At 36.7% G+C, this 22,305-nt stretch overlaps 1 protein-coding gene across 1 annotated transcript in view; it reads right to left on the reverse strand.

Moving 5' to 3' along the window:
* ASCC3 (activating signal cointegrator 1 complex subunit 3) overlaps positions 1-22,305 on the reverse strand; it is a 281,127-nt gene that overhangs the window by 4,051 nt on the left and 254,771 nt on the right. The window contains exons 37-39 of the mRNA XM_037390923.1: positions 18,293-18,517; positions 5,490-5,641; positions 4,828-4,978 (exon numbers count right to left, since the gene is read on the reverse strand). Of these exons, the coding sequence (XP_037246820.1) occupies positions 4,828-4,978; positions 5,490-5,641; positions 18,293-18,517 (528 nt within the window). The remainder of the gene's footprint in view (positions 1-4,827; positions 4,979-5,489; positions 5,642-18,292; positions 18,518-22,305) is intronic.

Here is a 22,305-nt window from a genome sequence, read left to right on the forward strand (position 1 = left end):
GAATCGGCACTTCACCAGTGTTTTCAAAGAATACATATGAAAAGCTAGCGGGTGGGAGGGAGAAGAAGGAAAGAATATTGGTCTTGGTAAAGAGCCAGCAGATGTTAAAATGGGAACTTGTGGGAATGAAGAGGGTAGGCATAGTTGCATGGGCAATACTTGCATGGAACAGAAATGTTTTATCTGGAAAAACACTAAAGTATATTTTTCAAGTACTGGCTTGACTATCTTGTGTTTCAACAAAATCTATTTTCATTTAGATTGTGCCTGATGTGTCTCCGATTACTTTTTCTGTGCTGGAAGGCCTAGAGCCCTAATAAAAGCTCAGTTTGCTTTTTGGAGACACCGTTGCCATGACTCATACTGACAATAATGGTGTATGTTAACACATAATTAGGGATACAGCAGCCAGGGTAAGCAGACCTAAGATCGCCCTGCTGCAGGAAAAGGTGGTGCCATCCCTCTCTCTAACATCCTCGCCACCAGCAAGCTGTCCCCCTCTCCATCCCCAACACGTTGGCACCGCCATGCTGTGATTGTGCAGCGAGATGGATCAGCTTGCTAATCATTTTGGTGGAAGCATGAACTTAGATCAGCTTAAAGCTGATTGTGGAAGCATATTCTCTAATCCCGTCAGTACTCTGAGTAAGCATGAACCTTCAGTGCCACTGGAAGAAGTGGTCCAGCCACCTCCTCTGCTGGCACAAGCATTCATGTAGCTGTTTGGCTACATGCCCTTTCGACCGTCAGCGAGAGGGCTGGTATGATCCCTCCTCCCCTCCGCCCCGGATGCTCATTCCCATCTCCTTGCCTGAACCAGCCCCAGCGTTTGTGCAGCTGTGCAGAGAGCTGGGTCAGCAGAGGTGAAAATGGCACGGGGAGGGCAGGGCTGCCCATTTCGGCTGCAGCGCGGACTTGGATTAAAATGGCTGCATTACCAGAGCCTGGCTGAACTAAATGAGAAATCTGATTTAGGCTAAAAACTAATCTCTCTCTCTCTCCCCTCCTCTGTGTGCTGCGTGAACAGCTGTGTCTGTTCAATGGAGAAGGTGGGGAGGGCCAGCTGTGAGCACTCAGGAATTGCCGTATAAAAGCAGGGGACGCCAATGAATTGCACTGATGTTCTTAACAGTGCCTTAGCTAAGAAAGGGCTGGAAAAATGTAACAGAAAATAAACCGCCAGAATGTCAAGGGAAAAGACATCCCTCTTTGTCCCAGCTTTGAAAGGGAAAAGGGGGAAAACAAGGCAGCACCTTGAAGCAGGAGAAAAAGCACTACAGACACTCTAAATGAATTAGCCATTGCTGGAATTTTGCTACATTTAACACACAAGACTACTAAAATCACCTCCCCAGATCACACTGGATGAAACAAGTTGAGTAGTAACACCTTAACTGGCAAATGATTTTACGTTTAAAGGTTTTTAAGATGAAGCTTACTGTAGGAACTGCACAGACCTACCTATTGTGTAAGACTCTCCATGTACCAAAGCAGCGTACTTCTGCTGTGCTCAGTAGAGGCACCCTAACGTATACCAGAGTGGTGACCACCACTTTGGTTACATTTTAGATATCATTTACCTGGAAAACTTTTACATGTACTATCTCAGAGAACAGGCCCTCTTACAATTATGTTAGAACAAGGTTTAATTTCAGCAGAGATCATAATGTATTATTAACTCCTTTAGTGGTGTTACTTGTTGCTTTGCTGAAGACTATGATTTGATCTGGTTTATACTGTACAACACCAACATATTCCATTTGTCAAAAGCTGTCATGTCCTCATGTAGCTTTCATGGTGCAAACAAAGTAACTCAGTAACTTTCTAATTAGATAAGAAAGTGGTTGTAATATGTCATTCGGTCATTAATGGTTGGACTTGATCATCTTAGAGTTCTTTTCCAACCTAAATGTTTCTATGATTCTATGATTTCAGGCTGTGTGTATTTGAAAATTAAAGGCAAAGTCAGTACTGCTCAATCATTGATATAGTATGGACAGCAGGCTGCCTTTTTATCATCCATGCAATGTGAAGAAAATAAAGAAATATTTTTTGTACTGAAAAAAAAAAAAAGTCAAGTAGTAGCAGGAGAAAATGAAAAAGATTATAGGAACACAGATATTTCCAGAATAAAAGCAGCTAATACTACAGCAGGGATAATATCTTTTGCAATCTTGAGGTTTCTTTTTTCTCTTTCAGTAATATAAATATCAGCTTAGTATTTGAAAAAGTGCCTAATGCCTAAGTGACTTAGAAACTGAAAAAGATTGGTAAAAGAAATATGATTCAGAATGAATCACAGAAACAAAGATGGAGCTTAGGCCAAAGATCAGTGTTACAGTCTAAATAGCTTTTGAATTTAGGCTGTCAGCTTTTAAAGTCCTGCTGACTTTCAATGAGGTTTAGGATTATAACTAACTTTTGGAAAATTAAACTCAGGCTCCCACATCACTTGGGTATTTCTTGACAATTTTACCGAGTTGCTATATAGGATGACCTAAGCACATATTATCTCCTTTTACATTAACAACATGCCCAATGTGTGCATATACAAATATACTATATATATATATTTACTTACCAAACCCATAGATTCAAATCACAATCACATGAGAAATTCTTCATGAACCTCTGATAACATCATTAGCATTTTTTCCAATAATCTGTCTCCCCAGGACTCAGCCTAATATTCCAAATCCATGAGCAGCTTCAAGAGCTGCTATTTAAAAATTAATTACCAATCTGCTTAAAAGACATTTTCTTCTTTCCAAATGTGAAATTTCTTCCTTTTCCTGTCTGCCTCCAATTTATGTAAAGCTCAAGCTGTTTTTACTAGTCCTGTGCTAGTAACAGCTTTAAGATAGAGGTTCAATATACTGTGAGTGAGAAGTAATAGGATTGTTAGGAAAAAGAATGTTTTTGGCAATTTACTGGTGTACTTACCACTTTATTTGATTTTGTTCAGGTCTGGTGCCAGAATCCTAGGCTTAAACTCTGTGATTTTATATTTTTTATTTTTAGAAAATATATCATATAAAGATGCATTATTTATTGCAGAATTTTTCTCTTGGTTGGCCCCTGTCTAACTGTGTATTGAAAGACTTTATATAAGAAGATGCTCAATAGGCAGTCTCAAAATGAATTTTAATTCTGTGCAAGGTATTACAATATTTTTTTTCAAAAAAAAATGCTGTAAAGAATATAAAATATTGGTATAAAGATTTTACATTTGCAATGACCTGCATAATACAGTCATGGCTTTGCTAGACCCATTACGGCCATTCCCAACTCAGGGAAATGAAACTTTCTTCTTATATGATGCTAAGACATTGTTTTTCCCTCTTATATGCATCTGTATTTACAAACATAAATATATAGAGGCATAGAGTCATTCACACTGTGAACGTACACATCCCATACACCATACACACAAGCTATTTTTGAAGAAACTGCTAAGACATTTCAATACCAGCCAAACATATTTATCTGAGGATTAATCTTCATCTATTGAATCAGACGAGAACACTGCCATGCATACAATTATTTAATTAGCAGCCAAATCCTCTGCCAGTCAGCAGCCGTTCCAGGCATACTGATGGGGCAGTAGATGCAAATCTCACAGTAGTACTGCTTTTTCTCATTACTACTGCAATTAGCACTTAAATTGATGCTTTAAACATACTAATTTCTGGAATAATTCAGGATTTGTATGTTACCTGGGATCGCCTCACTGCAGAGACGACACCAGATTGCTACACAAATTGAAGCACTTTTGAGCCAAATAACCATTATCATATCAGACAGAGCCAATTTGCATTTGCTTTTAAAGATAACAGAATGGCAATTTATGCAAATAAATTAAGTAAGTTTACTTCTGAGTTCTCCCTGAACTAATTATAACAATGTTCTAATTTTTTATCACATCTAAAAGTTGGACTGAAATCAATGTGTATTATGTTAGAAATCTGTTGTTAAAGGAAGCCTTGTTTTGATGTCAATACATTTTCGTAATTCAGAATTTTGATGTTAATTTAGTTACAAATGCAGATGTCTGTTATAGACATTTAAGTACTTTTCTTCTTGTTTGCATACCAGTAAAAGGTTTAACTGAAGCTGAACAGTCAAACACAAGACATATTGCTGTCCTTTTAAATATTCAAATAAAAAAGATTTTAAATGTAGCTGTTGAAGTTTTCATCTTTTGTACATTTATTTGAAATCAGTAGGCTTAGCATGTGATGAATACTATGGAACATAGCTGTCCTTTGCTGGGAACGGCTTGAAAATCAAACTGAAAATAAGACTCTAGCAGCCTCAACATTTTGGAATAGTATTTTTTTCCTTCCCCCCGTGAAGTGTGAAATTGTCATCTGCTTTTTCTGTTTCAAACAAAAAATGAGCGCTGCTTCTTTTACTAAGGGTATTCTCAGAAAAAATGGTGTTTGACAGACCACTTCAGAAACCAGCTACGATGACATTTGCAATGCATGTATTCCTAGTGCATAGCTGGCTATGAAAAGGTGGATAACACTCAGCAGATTGAGTGACCTAGAGAAGCATCTTTAGAGCAAAGAGATGTGGTAATATCAGTCATAAACCAGACTCTGTTACTGGTTAGCAGGGAATAAGTGAAAAAAATATTAAGAAAACAGGCCGAGAAGAACCTTTGGAAAGCTAGCACTACCTTGAAATTAGAGTAATGAATGTGTTACACTTTATACAGAACATCACATGATATTTGCTGAAGGAAGTGGAGAGAGTATTTCTTTTCCCAACCACTCTTCCTTTCCAATCACATTGATAATGACCACCGATAGAAAGTATTACCTGTGAAATGTGTGCTGTTTGCAATTCACTGTCCACAATGGAAGCAAAAACATTCTCTCTTCCTTCGCAGGCAGCCATTAGTTCGGGAAGACACTCGATAGGTCCTTGGTAACCTCCACGCAGACTCTTCCTTTTGCCTTGGCTCCACTTCCTGATACAGACAGCAAAACATATGCCCAGGGAGGGAAAGCAAACATTTGTTTTCAGTTGTTTTGGTGGTAAAACTTGATACTGGTTTCTGTTAGTAAATGCTGGTCATGTATTTTCAGGCAGCATTAATTACTGCATCATCTAGGCATCTATAAGGCTTAGCATTATCTATGACCTTAAGATGGATACTAATGTATTTTTATAACAGATTAAAATAAAGAGATAATTAATATACAGAGATAGATTTGTTAGGACTTGGAACTCTTCCAGTAATCTCTTGTTAATTTGTCTGGAATCATGGTTCTCAGAATAATCTGTGGGGGTTGATTAATCAATGAATGTTGAAAACAGGAACAGAAACACCATTTGGGAAAGCATCATTGTGAAAGAATGAGTTCTGCTTCTGGTGCATTAATGAACATTCTGGGGCACAATAATGACATTCAAACACAATCAGCAGTCAGAAGTGGAATGAAATTGCAAACCTGCAAATGCTTAGAAGAATTACATACCGAAAAAGGTAAAGATGTTGTAGCTCTATATTGGGCAAAGTAAGCAGGGAAGAGTCATGTATCCATCTACCCTGAACCACCATCTGCACCAGGTTGGTTATATTCAGAGCAGTCACCAGCCAGCCATGATGTGCTGCAACGTCCAGCATTGCCTATTCAAAGGAGACGTATAAAACAAAAGAGGATGGAAGTATAACTGTGTACGTGGTTCATACAAGTAAGAGCATTTATTTAATGTTTAACATACAGGAAGTTCTAGGCCTTCAACACAGGAATTTACGTCAACCTCTACTGATGGGAGTAGGCACCTTTTGCACTCACCTTGAAAAAACAGATTAAATCCTGCACTATCATCATCATCATCAACTCTTACTCTTGAAAAGGTAATTTACACCACGAGAGCAGAAGGTGGGATCTTTTCCTTACAAAACCCCTCTCTTTTACATAATCCAACTCAGAATGAAAGGAATAAATGATTATTCTAAAGGAAGAAGTTACAATTAACTGTAGTATTTGCTTATATTTTGACATGAGAGCTTTGCCAGAACTGCGTAATTGTTCAAAAATCCTTGAATTCTTTAGGAACAACAAAAACATATTTACATTGGTTCAAAAGTTAATGCTACTGTCATTTACCAGTAGCATTAATTATTCCCATTTTAACCTAAGGACTTAAAAAATCTCTTGAACCGGACTAGGTAAATGCACTAAAATTCAGCTCAATGAGCATTTTTGAGGTTTTGTTCAACACTGACAGCTAACTTGAAATCTTGAAGAAAGATTACAAAATAGCTACAAGTTTACTTAAGGTAAGAGCAGTCAGAAATAACATGGATTTCACCCTTTGCATTGTAATCAGTTGACTGTCTTGAGAACGAAGGATACTTGGCTGTCTCTCCTTTGGCACCTATATCCTGAATCTGAAAAGCTTTCCCAAAGTACATAAAACCCCCAAGCAAACACCTCCCCCCCCATCACACTTTAAAGTGTTAATGAGCATCCTGCCTTTCATGTCTCTGTGAGTTTCTGTTCCATATGTTTTCGACAATACAAGTGAAAGATATACTACAAGTATCACTAGTATAAAGAACTAAGTCAGCAAAATTCATTATGGGTTGTGCATTGTGAGTGCCCCAATTGACAAGAAAAAATTGTTATGCTTGCTTTTTTCCTGACTGGACTTAAATTCCGTTTGGTTAGTCTGAAAGAGAATTTAAGGGTTCTTCAAAGGAGAAAGGACCAAACATGGGCTTTTAGTTTCAACATGTTTTTTTTATAGTAAATGCAGTTATTTGAATATATAATATACATTTCACCTTATCTAGAGTACATTAAAACAATTACTATGATTTAGAGAAGCATTTCAGCTGGTGAAGAAAATTACACTGCAATATGTTAGTTGTCTTGCTTCTTTTGTTAATTCCATTATGATCACAATAAAGCGCAGGTCCTCATATAACAACACTCTAATTCAGTCAAAAGTAATGCATTTAGAAGTGGTGTTCCATGTAAGAAATTTGGAATTTGATTAAAATACTAGAAAATATTTTTTTAAGAAAGCAAGAAAAGAGTCTGGTACATGGAACAATTTCAACACTTCTTTAAATACCATCTTCTTGGTACTAGAAGAGTCGTAGTTTGACTTTTAGGACTAGGCTTAAGATGTTTCCATGGGTTTTTCTTTTAAAGACAAATGCTATTGTTTAATACTTCCTCAGACAGCAGATACCTGCATCATTTCAACTTATTTTCCAGCCACTAGTGTAATGAGGAGAAGCTGTCTATGTAAGTCTTCACATTTAATCAAATGCTTTACAGACAAACAAAACGCAGCATTTACTTAAGGCAAACTAAACAGTGAAATCTTCTTTAAACAAAGGAGTTGTTTACACACGCAGAGCTATTTCAATTAAATTACACTGATTCTGGAGCAATACTGAGTTTAAAGACACAAGTTAGTTTCAGTCCTGGCCAGTCACACAGTTTATTTTAGCAGTTTACAATGCAATTTCAACAGGTTTTATTCCAGATAGGGGTGATAAGATCAGTGACACAGAAAAATATTTAAAGTGTTACCCTGCATTACACAAATGTTGCCCCATTTCTCATGAATTGTGGATAAAGTGCCTTTCAGCTAATAAAGATCTAGATGTAACATTTAACTCATCCTTTTTGCAGGAAAAGCCACAGCACCCTGAAACACTCTAGTGACATTCTTAGTGACTGTTGAAAGAGTACCTCACAGCACAGCATTAATGGTTTTCTTTTTCTGTCCTTTCACTTGGCTTGCCAAGGTGATTTCCAGGTATGATTATTTTTACTGAACAGAAAATAAAATTTTGTTAGAAATCACATTTGAAAGAAGCAGCTTCATGGCCTGTTGGTTCACATGATTTTTAGTCAGATAAAAAGGGAATTGTTCTCAGCGTGTACCAGAGTGAAGTCCCATCTTTTCAACTGACAGGACAAGTTGCTCTTTACCCGCTTCCACATTTTAAAATACACTGAAGCCTAGGCACATGGCATAGTCTGTCTCTGAGTGTGATGATGAGACAGTATGTTATCGCTGTCCTATTCTCCACTACCTGATTCTTGTTTTTTCCTTTCTGCTTTTCTGACATAGCCTGAAACATCATGTTCCTCAATGACAAGACTGCTCTATATACATGAAGAATAATGGGTGCATCGATAGCCTGTCTTTTTCATGAGCAGCAAGAAGAATACAGTAAGTTGTATGTTTAGTCAGCATGAAGCTGTGGTATTTTCACAAAATTTCTGAGGATACACGCATAACACTGTTTTCATTGTTCTCTTTTTTCTTTTATTTTTATTTTTTTGTTTTATTTTAATCTATTCCCCTACCCCCACCCCTTTCAACGGAGGTTTGAAAAGGGGAAAGGAAGAGAGAAGACATAAGAGAAAGATAAATCTAAAACAAGCTATACACTGAAATTAACTGGAGGATCCTTTCACATAGAAAATCTCCTAGAAATTGATAGAGGCCTACAGATAGATATCCCGTAGGGAGTAAGGAAAGCCTGTGTGTGTGAGACTCTGTGTTCCACATTGTTATAATGAATCCACATGGCAAATCCTCTTTTCCTCCTTATTTTCTGCTTCTTCACCCATAGAATTTATTCACAGCATCTCTATCTGGATGTGAAATCCAAGACAGTGACATTGTGAAAAAGTCAGAACAATGGTAAAGTTGGCTTGTTTCATCTGCTGCGTTGGAAACCTGCACACATTTCATTTTCTCCTAAGTAAAACACACAGATGCTTGATACTTAAATGGTTATTGAAATTCCTATAAATACTCATGGTAACAAATTGACTTATACCCCTATCTCCAAAACAGTTATATAAAATGTGGCAACTAAGTAGAGAAAATAATATAAAAGAAATAATAAAAAATCAGACATATTTAGTATGTATGTTATCCGATAAATAATATTTAGTCTCTCTAGATTCTCCAGTTGTTACTTGTTTGGTTTGTTGTTATTTTTAAGTACAAACCAGTATAATTTTCTAGAAATGTGTGGCTTCTTTAACTCTTATTTGGCAAAGAAGTAATTTCTAAATATCTTATCATTGATAACATTGGAACAGATTAAGAATATTATTAAAAACTGAGAAATGGCATAAATTGGTGATCTGCCTTTCTAGCCTCACAATTTCACCAACACAGGACAATTTCATCACAGAGAAAAAATTAAAAAAGGAGGACAGCGAGTGCACAAAATGAAACAGAACTATAAAGATGCTTTTACTTATAGAAAAAACATACAAATATTTTTTGGTAAATCAACAAGTTAAAAAAACCCAAACAACCCCTAAGCCCACCTCTTTTTAACCTAAAGTAGAAAATATGTGGTAAGTACATGCAGTCAAAGGAAATATTGCTTGTTATAATGAAAAATCTGTTTACCATCATCTTATTTGGGTCTCTTTCTGCACTTAGGAGAATAAAAGCAGAGGCCTATACTAAGATGGTTTTTAATGAAAAAATCAGGTGTCAGCTTTGAAGTCTTTCAAGGGTCATACTTGAACAACCACAAAGTAATAACAGCAATTAGTGACATATCCTTTAACATTTTGTTCACCGTTATCAAAAATAGCTTGGCTTGTAACAACATGGGAAGTAATATGCTATAAACCATGGCAGGGGTAGGGCAAAAATGCTGATGCTAGGTGTACCTGTCAGGTATGGCAAGAATTTTCATTTTGATGATATTCAGAATTGACTATCATCTTGCTTCTTTCTTCATTCCAGCAGTGCATTAATATGAAACTCTCAGCATCTATTAACAGGTTTCCATCATCTTATTTTCAGAAGCAGTGGTTGGTTATCCTTAAGTACTGAATTATTTAAACTGAACAAATTGTACCTTTCTGGTCAATTATGAAGCTAAAGTTTAACAGTTTGTCTCTTTTTAGCCAAAGTTACCACTGATGCTCGGAATTTAAATCGTGTTTATAATTCCCTACCTTGAAGAGAAGCAAAGATGGAGGCAGGATGTGGGAGAGGTGAGTGTGTAGCACACTCACGGATAGTAAAACATTAACAGCAAAACACACTGACAGCAAAACATTGCTTTTCTGTGGTGTTGTAAGCACTCTGAATATGTGCTCAAAATAACAGATACTAAATTGGTCCATATTTAACATATCTGCCTCACTAACCCCCTTCCCATTTAGGAGTTTTGTCTAGCAACTGAAATATCCGACTGCAAAATCTTCTATTTTAGAAATTTCTTGCAAAGTTTTAACACTGTTTTTGGTATTACTTTCACATCCTTCATTTGAAAGCCAGATATTCTGGATCACTCTTGTACGACTGGGTAGGTGGCAGGGGAACAGAGGCTGTACAACTAGCAGAATTTCTGATCTACTCAAATGACTTTAATTGTTTTTTCCTTTAAGATAAGTTATTCAAGTGTTAAAATGAAACAGCTTGCAGCTTATTAACAGAGATTGCATACTGCTTGGAATAATTTCTTTCTCTGTTTAAAGACACCTGTCATATAACTGAATACACTAAGCATTTCTACTTAAACACTGTAAATATAAATGTCATTGTAAACGTTGTAAATATCAATGTCAATATTTTGTGGCTAAATTATATTTAAGGAAAGTGGCAACGATGCTAAATGAACAATGACAACTGCTCTGGATACAGAGGCTAGCTAAGGAGACTAAGGTAAGTTAAGAAGTGCCATTGTAGCTGAGAATTGCATCTGGGATCTGTGATTACTCAGCTGATAGTCAACTGCCTTACAGTGATGCCGTTGGTCATAATGACTTGGTGGATGGGGGCTGAAACTTCCGGAGTACTCAGGGTGAGCTACATGGCTCAAATTTATCCACTCTTAAAAGATTGTTTTTAATTTTTCTATCAGTGCTTCACAGACTATGACATTTTCTTGAGCGCCTTCATATGGGAAATTGAAGGTCGGTACACAAATGTATATGGCCCTCTAAGCAGAATGACATTCGTCTTAGACTTGAAAGTTTATGTAATGTAAATCCAAAACATTCTTAGCCAGACAAATACAAGTCTTATTCTGCAATGATGCTTTGAGGAAGGAAACAGGTATTTGAAAGAAATGAAATATGTAAGACTAAAATACTTCAAACTATTAACTGCAGTTACATCAAAAAGCAGAGTTAAGGCTGATTGGGTTTTGTATCTATTTTTGCACCGGAATTTATTGTATATAGTATTCCAATATCAAATAATCAAAATATCCCCACTCTTGTCTTCACTGTATGCTAATATAAGTTATGTTGTCTAGGACTAGACTTCAGTTAGAAATATGATTTTAGATCCACAGGTCTATTAAAATCATTAGAATGCTGCCTAATTACAGCTGTTTAGGACTACAAAGTTTATATGACAAATATTTGTAGATAATAATATACAAAAATGTATGCATTTTACCCATTCTCCTGAAAAATATGAATTCATAATAGATCTTTTTTATACATGCTTCAAACATAGGAAGCCTTCCAGTATGTAATATTATATTATCATCCACATGTGACTTGAGATAATACTAATACAAGTAAAATATTTTTCCAGATGTTAAAGCATGCTATGTACTATAATTTTCATGGTTTTATACAAATCATGATTACGATGCTTCAATTCTATACTCCAGAAGCAACAACTAACTTGAAAAGTTGAAATTTGTCTGAAGTTTTGCAGAGGGTTTTAAGGTCACTACCTTTTGTATGTTATATATTGGTAAAACAGGTACCTACGGAACCTTTGCCCTTCAGAGATCTAGTCCAAGATCACTTTTTAGAAATGTATTAATCTGAAGGAGGAGTTCTTAAATCAGACTCATACAGCTCATACAGACTCATACATCTGTATAGTTTCAGCCTACAGACACCCCCCCCCTTCCCCCACCTTGTACTTTATCTGATGTAGTAAATAAGATGTAATTAATCCTATTCAGGAGGCACCACTCCTTTTATACTGCCCTCTGCATCTCCTTTCCCTTCACTTTTTTACAAGCATATTCAGCTCCCACTTCCATATGCTCTGCTACCCCCTACGAGAGACTAATGCTTCATTCTCCCATCATCATAAAGGTCTCACTGATGTATGCAAATTATGACCTTCCTAGCTGCTTTGTAAGATTCCTATCCCTGTATTCATCTGTTAGCCTCCATAGTAACATTACTGGTATGATTAAAACCAGGGAAAGGACAAGTCACTTACTGTCTGCATTTAGTGGAGTGCAACCCTTGGGTTCTTACTGACTTTTTTTTTTTTTTTAATAGTATTACAGAGATAAAAGCAGTTATGGAATGTGATACAAGCAATGTAAACTTGGTAGGGCATAATGCAACATGTTCAGAACTTGCTGAGTCCCAATATCCAATTTATTTTCAAATTGATAATTAATAAATTGATATTCTCTACTATGCTAGTGAATGGTAAATACAATAAAACATTTTTGATAAAAATCTCTTGGCAAGAAATCACAGTTTCCTAACATAAACAATGTCTTAAAGACAGCATTTGTTCCAAATCTTACAGAAATCTACCAAACCTGTGAAAAATATAGCAGCATCTCTCTCATAATGTATCTCCCCTCTTTAGAATTTAAAATCAGTTTCAAAGTAGTAATGTAAAATTTTGTCAATAATTAAAATTTTTTGAGTGCATTCACAAGAATCCTTTTCAACAGCAACAGTTATTCCCAGTAACTTTCTCCTGAACTTTTAGCCCCATAAGGTTAGCATTCAGGAAGCTCAGCTGCTGTCTAACAAACTTAATTAATCAAAAAGTCATTTCCGAGCTGTAACTATGAGTAAAAGTGCTTCAAGTGTGCTAGCAAGCCTACAAGTTAATCAAAATGCTAATGCAGTACAAATTAAAGTTGTGATTAACATTTCACAGTAGCTGCTTAAGTGAATTGATCACACAAATGGGTTAAGCATTACTCATTTCCTCCAGCCCCAACTGGGAAAAGGTTTGTCATGGGTGGGGGAGGGATTATATATAAACAGCACCAAATCATCATTAAACTGTCACCAAGATGCTTCCATACACCAGTTCACCAGTTATCCACAGCAAGCAAAAACCCCAACACCACCGCCACAAAGGTAACCCTCCCTTCTCCCACATACACACCTATAAAACACAAGCGGGCAGCAAGTAATTCCACCCCAACATGTCTGGGTACTTTCATTACAAAGCTCTTCATTGCTGTTTAGTATCTATAAATAAGCATTACTGGTCAGTATATGCACTACAAGTTTTTTGATTATTCTATTACTCCCACCCTCCTAATGTGAAATAATAGCCATCCGACCATGAAAACAGCCAGTATTTAAGGAACATTGCAAACATGGTGCTACGGCTGGACTGTTACTCCATACACAAAGAATACATGTAGTACCTAAAGAGATACGGCCTCTGCTCTTCGCTGGTTTCTGAATAATCCTCTGCGTTCTCAAGTTAATTGGATTCTCTTCTCTCCCTTCAGTAAAGCTGCCCATTTTTTTATAGTTGCCAATGCATCCGTTAAACAAAACAATTATCTCTTTCCCTGGGCACCTCTGGGCAAATCTTACAGACACAACTGTAAAACAGGCCATTCCTGTAACTGCTACCACCTTGCAGCAAGTGATCGGCACACCTGCGCTAGCAACGGACAACGTAAGAGCTCAGAACACACTTAAGATCTTTTCCATTTCCTCACGGGCAGGAAAAGAAATAACCCAAGAGGTATGGCTCCCCGAGGCAACAGTTTTAGTGGCTGTTACGAACTGAGGAGGTTTAGGGAGGACAGGAAGTCCAGAGCTGAGGGACGCTCTCGTTCTTTTAGTCCAGAAACCACAGCTCGGGCACCTCTGCTGTTTGCAGCTGTGTGGATATGGCCAGAACATACCTTCCGTGTGGGAAACAGTAGATACAGCTCCCACCATCAGTCAGAACAGTCTGCAGTTTAGTAGAGCAAGTGTTTTGCACATAAGCTAGCTCTGGAAAGGCGGCTGAATGGGGCAGCATATTTGACCACTCTGAACTTGTACCACAAAACTGATTTTTATAAGCAGAACTGTAGCAAAAACTGCAATTTAAACAACGTCTTTAACTATTTTAGAATGGGTAAAGCGGTGTTACACACATGATCGTTCAGCTAAGGAAATGCAGTGCTTAACCCAAAGAGTTTTTTCTTTTCTGTCAAAATTAGATGCTCCAGAGGAGTAACATGATGGGGAACAGCAGGCCACCAGTGACAGCATTACAGGGTCCTCATTTTGGGGGAGTGTATGTTTCCTCTGCAAACTAGTCTTTATTCTGCAGTTTGGAATCTGACTTCATGTCCATCTTCTCTCAGTGCACAGCTACCCCACTGAGATGCATTTAACACATCCATAGGTAAACACTTCTCAAAGGTTAAGGCTGAGCTCCATGGCAGTTCTACTCCTGGCAATATTAAAATATTTTATCAACGATTATACTACAAGTGGAGGCTTGTGGCCAATCCCAATGCAAAGCCAGCAACTGTCACATTATTTCCAAGAACAGACTGCCCTGCTGAATGTGAGACTGACAGTATTACTGCCTCAATTATCCATTTCAATTAATGCAAATATAGGCAATAGTCTTAGATCAGCAGAGTAAGAACTGATCGCTGAATACACAGTCACAAAATATAAGGCTTGAAAAAAGAAGTAAAAAAGAGATTAGATTTATTCTGTTTCACATATTCTTAAATCAGAGATGGGAAAAATAGGAAAAAAAGGTGGGGTGCTGTCTTTACAATAATAATTATATTCTATAAAAATATTAGACAAATAATTTCATTAGAGGTTTTATTCTTTGATGTTCTTCTGCAAGAAGTGGACAAGTGATTTTGGGCAGCTACTGGACTGCTCGGTACCATCTTACTGACATCTCTGTCTTTTCTCGGTAAAAACAACGCAGAGTGCTAGGCTTGAAGAGAACATGTAGTCTACTGTAATAGTATTAAAGGTAAGAGAGGCAAATAAAAATTAAGGGCCTTGACCAAGGTCACATAGGAAGTCATGGCAGATTTTTTTGAGCCATGGGAACCTTCAGTGCTTTATCTATGACAGCCTGCCACTGATAAACTTGTTAGTTTTTGACTTGAGGTTTTCAATGTAGAGCAGGGACATTCGTTCAGTCTAGTCAATGCCTCAGTGGCCATTCATTACAGAGATGGGTGTGGGAGCAGATAGGCGTTCACCTTCCAGAAGGTTACTTATTGTTAGTCCCCATATTTCTGCAGTAAAAGGGAAAGAATTCTGTATTTCACTCTGGGTATACAGATACTAAATTTTTTCTTGCTATAAGCTCCATCTATATCTAACAAATGCTAACTATAGGAAAACTGTAACAGAATATATTTCTTCCATTTTCTATGTTAACAATCACATTCCTCTATTGAGCAGCACCATGATACGACTCCTCACATTCTGTTAGATGCTTATGACTTCTATCTTTCATCATGAGTATAAATGAACTGAGTTCTGACATAACACAAAACTTCTAAGACACTTCAGGAAAATTAAAGAGTGGTTGCCTATTTTTTTTTTATTAGAAGAGAGTGAAATCTCACCTGAAATCCATCAGCTACATTTATCTATGTGATGCTGTTAACACAGTTTTCTGACTGACTGCTAACACCACACAGCCTAAAGCCACCAGCAATGAAAACAGCCCAGAGGATATCGGAGGAATGAATGGGAGGACACAACAGGTGGGGTGCAAGAGGAACCATTGGAGACAAGGCTGATTCAGGTGAAAGACAGCTCAGGAGAGTGGAGAAGTTTAATAGTCTGTGATGGAAAGGCGCAGTTTTTTTTTAACTTGCTTACATATCATGGCTCGCGATGGCAAATCTGCCCTGCAGAGGACCTGGGACGGAGGCCTGCTGTACATACCCAGATACAACCACAAGCCCTTTGAAAGATCTTGCTTTCTTGTAACAAAGAAGCACTGATGATATGAAAAGTCTGTCATTCACATACTCGTCAGCAAAAATAAGTTTATGTTCAGGTCACAATTTGAAGGTTAGCTATACAACCTTAACAGCTAAAGTACTTTGTAAGTAAATAAACAAAAGTTCAACATAACTCAGAAAAACCAATTCCCATCTCACTGCTGAATTTTATGTTTGGTGGTGCATGAGCATGTGTTCACACACACAGAACACCACCCACTGAAATGTTTATCAGTGGACCCTTCTATGGTTCAGTTCCTTTTCCCAAAACATCTTTTTTTCCACCTCTGATGACCCAGAGTTCATCAGCAGGTCAGTGCTAAGGAAAAGGTAACAACCAGTATGGAAAGTGTAACCCTGTCTATTGCTTAGATTCTGGGAACTTTAACCTCCATTTGGAAAGCGTGACTAATAAGATGGAACAAATATGCTCCCAAGAGATGTAAACCATGTGCCAACTTCAAAATAAAAAAATGCTTGCACGTTTTTTCTTCTTTTTTTGTTGTTTTTGTTTTCTTGTTAAGGAGGAACTTTTTTTTCTTTAAGACGACAGTATATGTTACATTATGTAGTAGTTAACTGAAGGCCAGAGTGCCAAGGCCGAGTATGAAAGAGTAGTATTCTGAATTCTACTTTGGTTTAAAGGCACTGTTGAATATTTTAAGGTTTTTTCTTCTGAGTGCTTATTGTTTCTGAAATACCTATTATGCAGTAACAGGATTTGAGAATAAATTTCTTAGCAAAGCAGGATAAATATTGAGCAAAATAATTATTGAAAAGAATCTTTAATTTAAATTTTCTTCCAAATATGTAATTACCTCCCAAAACGTTAATTCCACAAATGTCTAAATGAACTTTAGGTATGTGATTTCTTTGAAACAAAGGTGAATTTTCTCATGTGACACTGTTCTTTGTTAATAACTGAGCATTACGAATAACCACTGTTCATACATTGAAGCTTTCAGCACCATGATTTTATTGATTTGAAATAACTGGAGTATGCAGAGTGCATTCAAGCACTGCTGGTTGCCAAGTTAAAGACTGCACAGCAATAACATCTGTGGCGTTACTTGCTTCTTACTATTCTTAGTTTTAGTTTGCTTTTTTTGATACTAGCATTAAAAGCTTGTAGTTTTTGCTAGTGTAAGGTCAAGACTCATCCAAATCACTGGACACTGAATTGCCCAGGTATTTTGTCTGTCTAGAGCATTGATTAATAATGTCCCGTAGAGTGGTTTTACAAACTGGTAGGCTTGACACAATGATGTTTGAGGTTGCCATATTGCAACAGGCTTCAAACAAAACCAAAGCCTCATTCTGCTGGTTGACACACAGATCACTGAAGATATTAAAATCCGAACAAACAAAAGCAAGGAAAAAAAGTAGGATGCAAGAATGATTGTCCCTATTTTACAGATACTGAACTGAGGAAGACAAGAACAGTTGAAGACTACCTGATCTTCAAGAAGCTATATATGAGTCCTTGTCCAGTTCTGCTAAAGAGAGTATCATTCCCTTCTCACAGAACCAGGGGATGGGTGTTCCCTGCATCAGCTAGGTCTCACCCTTCCTGCTGTAATGGTAACTGTGTTTTCCAGATATTGCAGCACTCTATTCCAAACTCAAATCGCTGCTTTAAAATTCTTTTGAGGCGTGCAGCCGTGCATGTGATCGCTTGTTACTAGTACTCCATAGTCAGTTTAGTTTCTGTGGGTTCTGACAATGGTGCAACCATAAAAGTCACAAGCCTCCAGACCAAGTTGAAAAACTGTGTTTAGAAGTGTGTTCTTTGACTCTGTGGTAATTGGGAAATAGTAGACATATCTTTTCACAAGCCTGAGAAAAATGCTGTATCTCATCCAAAATCACATTTCAAGACATATTTTATTTATGCTTGGCAGTGACTACAGCACTTTTGGGTGCTGTAAAAATAAAAGTACCCATGGGAGACAGGTTCTTGGGGGATCAGCATAACAATCTGCAGGGAGCACACTCATGCAGGAATGACTTAAAACATTCCACAATACAGAGATAGAAAGCTCTTGCATATGAAAGAAGGTGAGCCCTATGGCAACAGATGCCTTCAACCAGAGTACCACAGTTTTTACCATGTTTGTTTACCTCCAGTTCTGTAGAGTGGGTATCTTTATGGGCATCTAGATCCTTCCTAAACATACCGTGGTATCATACTGTGTGGTACCAGTCCTCCACAGGACTGCACGAAATCTTCAGGCTCTTCTATATTTAAAATATTACAACACACTAACAATAAGTAGTAAACCAACAGGAGTTAAATACTGAAATGCATTACTATACCTGACATATTCTAATTGCCTGGTCCAGCACTGTCTTTGTATCAGTTGCATAATCTGGGCAAGGCAGCATGGCATGACTGAAGTGGGCTTGCAGCAGGAGATGTGTTTTTGTGTGTGAACTGTCAAATGAATGGGGATTGACTTCAATTGGAAGATGCTTTGCCAGTTCACTGTTCATCTGATCTTCATTGTGTCTTACAGGTAGATCTGTGTACTCATCAGCATTCTTGAAAAGAAATAAAAATAAAAAATTAACTATTGTACTTAACTTCAGAATAATTACTATTCCTTACTGAGACATTAAAAGTATATGCATTTAAATTACTACAGTTAGATTTCATTGTTAAAATAGCAATTTTACTGTCTGGAAAGTGTACTTATTTATCAAAGTGATATGTGTGGGAAAACAAAAGCTAGTAAAATATTCACAAATATTCACAAAATTATAGGTTTTAAATTTTTTTTCACATAGATGATTTCATCATTAGAAAAGAAGAAAATAAAAGCAGTGAAACAAATACATTCATTGGATGGACTCAGTATTTTGAGATGACCTACAGATTGGTTGGCTTTCAAAAACATTGCGAAGTTAGCCATAAAGAAGTCAATAATTCACATTTTCAGTTTTCAAGGTATCTACTTTTCTCTCTGTATTCAAAACACAGTGAGTTTGAAATAGCTCTGGTAAGGTTCTTTTAAAATATATCTTCAATATTTTGAGCAGTCAGTGTCTAAGCAACAGACGATCAGCAATCAAAGCAAAGAGCAAAATTGTAGGCAGGTGCTTAAAACTATCCTCTGTGCTCCAGAGTGGGCCAGTACCATTCGTGCAAAAATGAAAGCTGTCTAAGAACTTTCTCACTGTTGCAAGAAGGAGCTGCACAACATCAGGTAATCTAAATGTAGTTATGAGTAGCAACACCCTTGGGGCTGAGAGGAAGAAGTATGACTGTTCTAGCAGCCAGAGCAGAGATGTTAATTCTCCTGCTAGGGAAATCCACTGTTTCTGAAAGAAAAAATATTCAACAGAAGCATCCTAAGAACTGTAACTTAGGTTGAAGAGTCAGTTCTATGACTTAATTGGTAACTTTTTGTCCACAAAATCCTATTGTGAATGTATGCATACATATTGTTTGGAATGATCTTTATAAAGTATAAAACTTGCAAGTGAAGTAAGAATTTTATAATATGTGATCTTTTCCCTCAGTAATTTAAGACAGTGTATTTCTTTTGCCATAAAATAAAAAGTCATTTTGGTAACCCAAAGGGCAATGTCTTTCAAACTATGGGCTTAGCAGAGACCACTAAATTAAAGTGTTCATGGTTTTATATTCCTCTTAAACTATAGATTTGTTATTATGCATTTTAGTCTTCAATCTCCATTCAGACTTCCTGCAAATCCGTATTAAAGAAATATGCACAACAGTAATCAATGCAGAGTGAGGTAAAAGAAAAATGGCAATCTTAGAACAACTGATAGAACTATCTAATTGACTTCAACGTACCCTATCTGCTCATTATTTAATATCCTAACCCACAGAACACACAAATTTTTTGACAATTCCTAAAAACAGTTAGATAGTTGTTTTTCAACCCCCTTGAAAACTGACAGCACAACATTTTCTATTTTCTTTACTGGCACAGTGAAACTACACCTTTTGTGTATTATTTTGTGACATAAATGTAAAAGGAAAGGTAAGTATTAGACAATTTAAGCTTTAGAAAGAATATCAGAATGTCATCAATTTATATCATATCTCAACTGCAGATTAGAACTGAAGATTGACTAAAGACAACTGCTGCTTAATCCTGGATGTCTCTGCTAGATCTCTTGTGAAAACTGGTCATTTATTCTCTGAACCTAAGGTCACAATCTTTTTAAGCCCTATAGAAGGTTGCATGTTTGCTTCACTCTTTTTATTTAACTGGCTTCTCCTTCAAAGATATTTTAAGGAATATTTACCAAGGAGATTTTTTTAACTTAGTTTCGCTTTGCAGTTAAAAGTAGCAGAAAGAAGAAAGATAGCCAAGTTACTCCAGACCAATTGGTACTCCTGAAAATGCATTTTCCTTAATTCTTCCCCAGCATGTTTTATTTATCTCCAAAACACTCCTCTTATTTTAAACAACCTGCCTACTTAATTTCCTGTTTGTGATCATTGACTGTAAGTAAGTGAGATTCATTTTCTTATCTGCATCATGTAGGTAATTAAAGGAAATTGAGAATGGGTAGTGAAGCTTTTATACAACTGAGAATGAAGCTGAATGGAGGGCACTGAGGTCAGCAGAGTCCATTATATTTTTATGTGAGAGGCCAGTATGTCTGCCCTGTCCTTGTTTGCTTAGTGTAGGCTGGACTGACTACTAACTGCAAATCTGTTTCTCTGATTTGCCCAGCTGTCCTTGAATAAAGACATCTTCCATTGCAAAATGTTAAATGACAGTGATTGACAACTCTGTGATGAACTCTGCTTGTAACCCCCTGCTACTGTTTTCAGGTTGCAGAAGAAAAGACAGAATAAAGAAACATCCTTTGTAATCACCTCAAATAGGCCCTGCTGTTCACTCAATATTTTTTCATTTTAGTTTTCCTTTTCATTGTGAATCTCAATCTGTTCTGCAAAGGCTATAGCTTCAACTGTTCCACAAAACATATAATATATACTATTTTAGTACATTCTATCTGAATACTGTTCTTACTTCCATGGGTGAGGAAACAGATCATATTACGTATCAATCATTAATCTTCATTCTAAAGTCAAGAAACTTAATATGAACTTTATAGTTAAACCACAAAACACTGCTGTGCATTTTTCACTTTTTCTTCTGCTAAATCAGGACTATTGCAGCCCATGTGCAAATAATATGTTTACAAGCACCTACACAGTTAAGCATAACTTGGAGTATACCAGGAGATAACTAGGAATTTTAGCTATGGGTTCTGCAATCATGCATTTGGTAGTCATGTCACATCTCTTCTATAGGTCTGTAATGGACTTTCCCAATAATGTCTTCTTTTGGGCATTAGAGACTGCTGCATCATTTTGAGGGTGCAAACCTACATTTTGACCTGTTTGTGATGCAGGGTCATATAGGAAACAGCCACTTGCTTTGCCAGTGAGAAAAGTCAAATGTAGACTTGCATAAACTCGTTAGTTACATTTTACAAGGCCAATGGGCTATTCTAATAATTTAATTCTGTTTCCTGCATAACAGCAATCACAGAATCATCTTGGAGTTCTGTCTGCAACACTGTGTTCCAGATATGCAGCTTATCATCACCCTTTATTTGAATTCCTAGCATTGTTCTAAAAGTAAAGAACTCATTCCATTTTAAAATGTATCTTTTGCATTTTTCTGGTACTATGAGGCATTTGAGGAGTCAGACTGAACTAAAATTTAAATAAAGTATCCAACATGGTGAGTACTATGCTCCACAGTGTTCACAGGGTTAAGAAAAAAAATCAGATTTTCTTTCTACCCACAAAATGTGTAAGTTTAGCTGAAATTACTGATTTATAGTGAGAGCTGAACTATAAACTTATACCATATGTAAACTTTCTGAAATATTTTAAATCTCAAGTAACTACACCTCATCATCTGTCTACAACAGAGAAGAGGATACTTGTGGAGCATAGGCAGAAAAGGGATCAAGGTGAGCAACCACAGTAAACTTGAATATTTTAAGTTCAGTTCAGTCATGGGAACGGTAAAACTTGTAAAGTTAATGAATTCTAGACTATAAAGAGCAGTTGATTAATTTGTAACAATGAGGGTCTAAACCAAACCAAAAATAGTTTCTCACATTCCAGAGTTGAAGCAGTAGTCTTTTCTTTAGCCATGCTGTTACTGAAACTACCTTAGAATTGACTGCCTGTAAGTTCCTTTTCTTTATACATGTACAATGAACCCAAACACACCATATTCTCAACTTTGATAAACCTGCAACTTGTTTTGCTCTTTTTCAAGTTTCTGATGTAGAAAGAAACAAGGAAAAAGCGTTCTTAGGAAATT

This window comes from Falco rusticolus, chromosome 6 (assembly GCF_015220075.1).
Source record: "Falco rusticolus isolate bFalRus1 chromosome 6, bFalRus1.pri, whole genome shotgun sequence".
In the NCBI taxonomy this organism is placed as follows: Eukaryota; Metazoa; Chordata; class Aves; order Falconiformes; family Falconidae; genus Falco; species Falco rusticolus.